General features: G+C 33.8%; 1 protein-coding gene across 3 annotated transcripts; it reads right to left on the minus strand.

Annotated features, from left to right (window-relative positions):
• Positions 1-12: 12 nt before the first annotated feature.
• ATSUV3 (ATP-dependent RNA helicase) lies at positions 13-7,161 on the minus strand. 3 transcript variants are annotated; one of them, XM_089723596.1, is made up of 16 exons: positions 6,875-7,161; positions 6,618-6,744; positions 5,775-5,896; positions 5,455-5,645; positions 4,612-4,752; positions 3,930-4,052; positions 3,448-3,525; positions 2,955-3,123; positions 2,512-2,624; positions 2,337-2,417; positions 1,651-1,716; positions 1,414-1,478; positions 1,173-1,218; positions 976-1,092; positions 555-646; positions 13-480 (listed from the first exon to the last, which is right to left on the minus strand). In XM_089723596.1, the coding sequence occupies exons 1-16, from the start codon at positions 6,942-6,944 to the stop codon at positions 366-368; spliced, it is 1,716 nt and encodes a 571-aa protein (XP_089579722.1). In that variant the 5' UTR covers positions 6,945-7,161; the 3' UTR covers positions 13-365. The 3 variants fall into 3 exon arrangements, with proteins under 3 accessions (XP_089579722.1, XP_089579723.1, XP_089579725.1); XM_089723597.1 differs by having other exon boundaries at positions 6,618-6,741; positions 6,875-7,160; XM_089723599.1 differs by having other exon boundaries at positions 6,618-6,741; positions 6,837-7,159.
• Positions 7,162-8,741: the final 1,580 nt, after the last annotated feature.

Below are 8,741 nucleotides of genomic sequence, written 5' to 3' on the forward strand. Positions count from 1 at the left end.
ATATAAACTGTGTGATCCATAATGCAAACTTTAATCAATAATTAAGAACTGATTAAAATTCTTACTAAACACATTCAATTAACCTATTAGGTGCAAATAAATTATCTAGTACGCGAACAAAACCGACCAAATTTCCCTTTTGCATCGTATTAAAGAGTCTAAATTACTGTTTTAAACTATTTAAAAAAAAAAAAAAAAAAGGTATTTGAATACAGAGCTTTTCTCCAATTTATAGCGCCTTTGCGAATTTTGCTTCCCATTATTATTTCACTAACGGGGAAGACGATTGATTCAAATCCTCTAAATATCAAAACCATTTTGTCCACTTCATAGAAAACATTAATAAAATAAATAATAAGAGTGGTTCACAGATACCGCCTAATGCTTTTAGACAGGAGAGAATTTGAGACATTGCTTAATGGCAACTTTCTTGTTCTTGGCTTCTGCCATCCTAGTCTTTCGAGGAACTCCTCAATTAACCTGAAGAAATGCTTGAAAATGTGATTACAAGCTCAATGAAAAACAACAGAAGATGCAGGTTGAATCAGACTCACATGCCGCAAATAGCCTTTTGAGAAGCTGCCAATTCTCGATCTGGAAATGAATCCTCATAATGGAAACTCAACCAAACATATAGATCCAATACCTTCAGTTGTACCAAGAAAGGGATTATCAGAGACAGATGTAGTAAAATAGAGTGAGGTTATCACATTCAAAACTCAATATAGAAGAAGACGAAGCACAACTATAATTTTTCCAGGACTTTTAAAAAGTTAAGATGATATTACAAATTCTAGCACATTAACAAATATATGCATTCCAACTTTGTGTGCTTTCCTCCATTGCTGAACAAGCTTTCAAGCAAAACTTTGACGATTTACATACATACAAGAAACCCTCTCAACCTTTCAATGTGGAAAATGAACCCCTCTCTGCCTCTCTCCCTCTCAGGATTTGAATAGCAAAAGAACTAACCTTGTAAATTGACTCGACCTCCCCGAGTGCAGCTTGTGTTTTTGGCACCTTAAGTGTCCCAGGGGTAAATATTTCTTTTAGTCGAACAATGCCTTTCTTTGCATAATTTTCAGCAAACTGGTCCATTTCAACATAACAATTAAATTGACTTCTATGCCCAAACAAAACATACTTAAAATATTGGACCACAAATTTACCTGTGTCAGACCCTGAGATGAGATATCATCAGTCATATCGACTGGGCTGCATGTGAGAAAAAGTAATACATTAGAAATGCAACCCAACATAGGTATTAAAATTTATCACCGATATAGATTATAATAAGAAAATTAGCAGTGAGCAGTGTCCAAGAAATTAATGAACCATTAAAAAACATTAACTGAAGGAAAAGCACAGCTAACAAAATCGTTGTTGACTGAGGGAAGGAAAAATAGTTACCTGATGCAGAAAAGGTACTTATCATACAGCGAAAGAGGCATTTCATCAATAACCCCAGCAACTTTCTGATGTCAAACATTTTTAACAAATTAGACAAAAGGTTATTGTAAATCCAAAAATAACAAAGAAGAAGAAGAAGAAGAGAGAGAGAGAGAGAGAGAGAGAGAGAGAGATGATATTCTATGTTGCCAACAAGACTACGCTAAAACTATACATCTGTCTTCTAATGATATTTACCAATAATGCCTCGCAATCAGCAATGAAGTAATTTGGAGACAGTTTGGCATTCTCTAAAAAATGTTCCTGCAGCATAAAGGGGAAAGGGTCAACTGAATATCAAATAGAATACAAAAAACTAGCTTAATGGATTGCAATTACTAGAGGAAACAAGGAAGGTGTGAATTCCCAAAATATTTTAAAAGTCTCAACTTAAGCTTAATTCTGAACCAAAACATCTATTATAATAAAGTCACAAATATAACACTGTATTTTTGTTTCAGATTTACACATAGCAAAATAGATAGAAAAGAAAAATAGAACATAGAAAGTAACTAATATTTATAGGTTCTTTTAGAATGAATAAATATACAAATAATTCAAGTCGCAGAATATCGTATTATAAGTGGGAGATTTTTATTTTTTTTAAATACACCAAAATTGAAGCTAAATGTAAACAATCCATCTATAAAGTTCACTATATACAAGTATAAGTTTACACAGTGAAAAGAGCAGAACCATTTATTTGCCAGAATAACTCTGCACATTATATATTCCTAACAAAACAATAAAGGAATATTAACTGCACCAAAGAAAGCGGAAACATATGACCATTAGCAGTCACTAAATTTGCAGGTGAGAAATGTGTATGTTCATTACGTGATAAATCCAGTATAATGAAAGCAAATAGTTATAGAGTGACCTACCAAAATTTGGTAAAAGCCCTTTTTGGGGTGTAACCGTGAATACATGAACATGAGGTCAAAGGTAGGAAATAATCCTGCACTCTGCAGTATACAAGTTGCTCAGTTTAGAACATGCAATTATAAAATCACGTCTTAAAACCATTAAAGCACAAAATTGTTTTACATCAGTAATCACCTCAAGAATGGGAGATGGTGATTCCAATGATGAGTGAAGCAAGGGCAGATCATCTGCATGCAGACAAGTCACCTCACCAACAGGGAATTTCGATCCGTATCTACCAGCTCGCCCTAAAAGCAAAATATACACAGTTGAAGGGAATAGATAAATGTACTAAAACGTAACTCGATGGAACTTAAACTAAACCTAAGCACAAATAGGAGGGGTTGTTATACATTAACATGCTAAACCCACAGGTCAAGGAAACAAATAAAAACCAATAATTAACTGAAAAACAATAGAATAACTGGCATGCAAACACTGCAAATGTATCTAAAATACATCATGGCATATTAACATATGACAACAACATAGCTAAACAAATTTTTAATAAAATATAAAATTAGCTAAAATAAGGCCAAACAATTTACCAAACTAATATCCTCATTTTAATCACATACCTGCTATTTGTTTGACCTCTGGAACTGTTAGAGGCCGCATCTCAACACCATCAAACTTTTTCATTGTTGAAAATATGATTCTAGAAATGTTCAAGTTAAGACCCATCCCAATGGCATCACTAGCCACAAGAACGTCGAATTCACTACTAGAATCATTGAACATGGTTGCCTGAAATCCTATAGAACATATTAACTCAGCAACTCATAATATAATACATATATCATAGAAGGAATGGCACAAATAATGACCGCCTAGCTGCATATAAATTTCAAAATCCACACCAAAAAAAAAAAAAAGATTGAATAAACATTTCCACGTGAGGCACTTCAGTGAGAGGAGACCAATTAAATAATGCACATAACAATTGAAAACAGCAAATTTGAAATATATGAATAGAAGTATCATGTGAGAATACATATGTCGAGTTTAAAATAGACTATATACCTAACAAGGTAAATGAAGATTTTTAAAAGCAAGAAAAGGAACTTGCACCTGTCTTGTTCGAGTTTCTGGTGGCAGTGAACCATAAACTACAGAACATAGATGCTTCCCAGCAGTTTCAATTTTTTTCTAGCAACAAAAAAGGGGATACAAGAAAAGGCCAATCAAAAGAGATGTTGTGTATCTAACAATCAAATAATCAGTAACATGAACGGTATATAAGAAAATGTAAATTCATTCTCCACCCTAGAACTATGACATTAGTATTTATTTTCATTCTTGAGTTCAAGACTCAGCATTAGATAATAGAAAGGCAAGATCACAGCATTTTATTCAACAGTGCATCATCAAATATGAACACTGAAAAAATATAAAGGAAATTGATGGAGATACATGAAGAAATATGCAGGAGAAACTGAAACAGTGTACATAGTGGCATCTAAAGAGGAAAAGAGAGGGGGGAGGGGGGGGGGGGGGGGGGGGGGGGAATTGAAATGAAAATAAGGGAGAAAATATTAAAATAACTCTCTAACCTTCAATTTGTATATTTCACGACGTGAAAATGTTACAATGCAATCGCCTGTTTGTATATTAGAAAAGGATCCGAGAGGTATCTCTAATGGAACTAACGGTGAAAGTCTCTTATAGTATTCAACCTGGAAGGTAATACAAAAACGGTCAGAAATTTCAATAACAAGGTTTTTTATAGCTCCAATAATACATATTTACAGCCTCAATAGTCAATTATACATTTAATACAAATTTACTTGCACCAATTTACATGATTCCAAATTACAACATCAATATTCACCATTAATTCTATACCACTTAAAACAAAAGTCCCTTAACATTTGTTGTGCTTTCCGCTACTGGCATGGTTCTCTATAGCCAAAAACGAAATAAATACACTGAAAATTCATAACAGCACCATAACTCTTGTTCATGTTACGAAAATATTGAATATCTTTCAATTTCTTAGGAAAGGATAAAACAGGAGGGTGACACCTAGAGGAAATTAGCATTTTTCCAGGAATACATTCATGAAGAAAACCAACTAAAAGGGCAACATGTTGTTGCATTCCTTCACAATTTATTTCCACTGTTCCCTCTCATTAAAGGCAAGATCACTAAATATGCTTGTATATGTGACTTTGAAGAAGTTAACAAAAAAAAAAAAAGGCATAAACCAATTATGCATTAAGAAAATTATGTTACCTTAACCTCATCGCCAGTGACCTTGAGTATTTCCTCAATAAGAGGAACAGCAGCTGGATCTCCACAAAGGTGAAGTTCATCAGCAGAAATTCCCAAAAGAGCACGTGTAAATGAGAAACCCCTTGTCTTACACCCCAACATCTGAAGAAAAACTAGAAGTAATGGACATTAGAAATCCACTAATGCTCAAATACAACAACCTATCCAATATTTTAATCCTAAGGTTGGCTACAGAAACTGTAATTCGTCAATCAGCTCTAAGATGACTCGTTACATTATATAACAGCCTATCCTGAGATCAGAAAAGACCTCAAGTTGTTTTCATATTGAAAATGATAAAGCTATTTGTTGGAGTACTTAGTGAACTCAAGAAATAAAGCCAAAACATGTACTGGAAGTATCAATTAGAAAAGAAAACCTATGCCCCCTCATGGCTTTGTTTAGCATCAGACCATCTCCTAAAATACGTTTTCTTCAACTTATACCAATATAAAATCCACATTTTTAACTTCTACAACTACAGGTACAATAAGATTTTTAAGGGCAATCATACTTTATTAAAGAATAGGAAAAGATTAAGCTAAAATTCCCCTTCCGTGTGAAGAGCAATGAAATAAACAAGATTACCAATATTAAATAAAGTAACTGAGAAAATGTGCTGGAGAACCAGACAGATATGGACACTGTAATCATTGAGGATGATGAAATATCTGTTTACTTTTTGCCTTATCATTGAGACTATTTTATATTCTGCAACTTTACATTGCAACTGATCATAAGTCTTAGAATTGTTTGGGAAGATATCCCTGAAGTAAATCTTTCATATAGACCATATCAATGTACCTGAATTTCGTCAACAACAGCACAACTATAATCGGAGTTTACATCAGCCATTTCAACTGTCACGGCCTTGTGTTTTGCACCCTCAACTTCCTCTCTCTCCTGTCCTGTTATTAGGTCACACGGAACATTTCTCTTGTTCAGCCTGTTTGCCACCTCCCATGCCAGCAACCTCAAAGGACCACAATATATACCTACCAAGTGACAAAGCCAATGCAAATATATTCTTCACCCTTGCCTTATGCACTCCTGTCTTACTCTTGAACTAGTGATTTAGATGACAACATTAATAAAAAAGCATGGTAAAGGCAGTAATAGCACACCAGAAGGGCTTGACTCCAGCTGCTTTAGGGCTTGATAAGTTTTACCACTATTTGTGGGTCCCACATGCAGATAAACCTTGCGATGCTTCCTCCGAGCTTTTGGGTACCATGAATGGGGACAACTGCATTGAACAAAACATTGGTTAGTAGGATGATAATTAGAAGAATGAAGATTGTAAAAAAAATGTTTCTCAGTTAACATATAGTTGTAAAACAAATGCCAGTTATCACAAGTAGCATAACCAAATCAATCAAGTAGACAAAGAAACGCTTGAAAATAAGATCTACTACAGAGTCCAGGATGGTATTCCAAGCCACAACTGAAGATAAAAATTAAAATGTAAGAATCCAAAAATAAATGTTGCGGAAGAGCTAATAATTTAGATTATCTTCCGAGCCATTTGAATGAGCAAACTCACAGGAACACCCACAAATTTTCTTTTTCTTAATTCAATAAGCGTGAAATTAAAGCACCTCATTCTACAAATCCCAAGTCCACAGTTGGGAATTCATAATTTCTCATTTACATAGCTTCTAAATTAAAACTAGAACCTAGCTTCATTCTTTAAAATCCAATCGAAATAATGCATAGATTACTGCAAATATATGATGAACAAAACTACAGAAGTACACTTCTTCTATTTAAAAAGTTCATGCCAAACAAACAGAACGGGAAGATGTAACATATCTTACATGGACGCTTAAATTTCTAAGATCACAAAAGCAATTGCATGTCCTATCTTACATGGACGCTTAAATTTCTAAGATCACAAAAGCAATTGCATGTCCAGTGAAAAAAAAAAAAAAACAACAAAAAAAATCTGCAAGAAAATGATTTCTTACGTCAAGTCCGTAAAATCAATCTTGGCAGTAGCATTGCCACTGCTGTATTCTCTCAGCATATTATGAACACCAACTAAACCTCCAACCTTCAATTCTACACGCAACTGATAAGGGTCCAAATTGCCTGCTAAACATTTAATTCAACTAGAAAAAAGTTAAAAGAGTTGCAATAACATAACTTTCTACCAATGCGATAACCATAATCAAATAACAGTTAACCTCAATTCAACAAGTGCGAGAAGAATCTAAAGTTGAACCTTTTAGAAGGCAAAAAATTCCCAGAGCTGAAACCTTTCTATGGCGAAAGGGAAGTAAAAAGGCAGCCATATTCGTTCTCTATTCTCTTTCTCGTTTGGTAAGTCGGAGAACTTTTTACCGTTGTCGATGATGGAATATATATATATATATATATATATATACTATTTTAGATAATGAAGCAATAACGAAATCGAAGGAGTACATGCGGTCGCTGCAAGAATAGACAGCCTTTATGTCTATTCTAGTCTAGTTGCTTGTTCGCCGGAAGCATTGGAGATACTCGATTGTCGAACGGTACAAGAATTTGTAAATATACCAGTTGCCCATGAATTTTGTGTTATTTTCATTTACATCGCCTTTTCTTAAAATATGTTGCAAACATATCCCTAGGCTCGAAAGTTAGTCCTAGCCAGGCCCAAAATATCTGCAAATCCAAATCTTGATTGGAATAGGTCCGTTTGGTTTTCGAAATACAAACCCTAATATTGTTTTCAATTGGACGCTTATTAGTGGCCAAATAGTAAGTTGAAAGCCCATTACCACTTATTTTTTCTATAAAATGGATCAGGACTAATTGCGTAATTTCAACATTATAAAAGGCAGCTTATAATTCAAACCAACTTAATTTTTTTGATTTTGGTAATTGAGGTGGATTTGATAATTTAAGTATTAAATTATTAAAAAGGACGGAAATAAGGCGAGAACATATATAATTACCATCCATAATTATTAGCCAAATAGAATAAAAATTAAAAAAAGAAAATTGTCTTTCCTAGCAAATCCATACCCTCGTAGAGACAATTTCCAGTTCCTTTAGGGTAGGCATAAATTATATTCCAAGCACAATTTTGGATTATTAAGATATAGACAGGATAAAGACAATTAATAGTGAATTACAACTACCTGGGCCTGACACTAGATGTGAGTGCATGGCAACTGCGAGATGGGGTTGGGATAGTGATAGAATTGGCACACCATTGACATTGAAACTCTGCCTATTATCAATCAGTCAATAAGTGGTAACTGAAAGACAAGAGAGGGAGGTTGATGGAGGACAAGATCTGAAAAAGGACAAAAGACCCTCGATGATTTGATAGCCAACATGGAAGAAGGTGGTTTATAAAAAGAGCAACCACCAATAGCAAGTAAACGGTCATCAAATGGCTCTTCCACTTGTATGATCCATTGGGTCATTCCCCATTTTCTGATTTTTCATCTTGTACTATGAACCTGTAATAAACTCATCACATCTACATCTACCTATTTTTGTTCAAAACATTAATGAGATCATTCAATTCTTGACATCTCCATTCCCTTCAACCCTATCCCCATACAAACCTAATTATACAAATGCATCACCACAGGTTCTTCTAACAACTATTAGAATTTCAACTTGAACAGTATAACTATGTGACTGATTTCTAAAATTTATTATTGGGATGTCTTTTACATATTGTGATTCGATATACGAAAAAATGTTTACGAGAAAAGGTAGCTATGAATATACCAAAATAAGATCAGTTTCGTATCCAAAAAAGAGTATACATTATTAGATATGTATATGTAGACATATAGCAGAAAAGAGGTGTGGTTTCCTCTTGTTTACGTTTATTGCTATGGTCCTATCTGCAGACATTCTCCCAAGTATTGACCACTGCATTATGAGGTATACATGGTTGTTGACCCCATTTTGGTGAACTATGTCCATCGACTTGCAGAAGCAAATAGACTTGCAAATAATCAAAGGAAAATAAAATTTAAATAATTAAAGAATTATTTCCAGATTTAAATATAAATTGTTATATTAAAGACTTTATATTTATTTTTATATTGGACCATATTAATCTTATAAAATACTTAGTAATA

The sequence above is a fragment of the Jatropha curcas genome, chromosome 7 (genome assembly GCF_041381405.1).
Source record: "Jatropha curcas cultivar XTBG-Jc1 chromosome 7, XTBG_Jcur_1.0, whole genome shotgun sequence".
Taxonomy (NCBI): Eukaryota; Viridiplantae; Streptophyta; class Magnoliopsida; order Malpighiales; family Euphorbiaceae; genus Jatropha; species Jatropha curcas.

Excerpts from the sequence above, each read along its gene's own strand:
- ATSUV3 (XM_089723596.1), bottom strand. The coding sequence starts at position 6,944 with ATGGCTGCCTTTTTACTTCCCTTTCGCCATAGAAAGGTTTCAGCTCTG. Across the intron at positions 1,093-1,172 it reads CATCTCAGGGTCTGACACAG|TTTGCTGAAAATTATGCAAA; the intron begins GTAAATTTGTGG and ends GAAATGGACCAG. Across the intron at positions 481-554 it reads CAAAAGGCTATTTGCGGCAT|GTTAATTGAGGAGTTCCTCG; the intron begins GTGAGTCTGATT and ends GCATTTCTTCAG.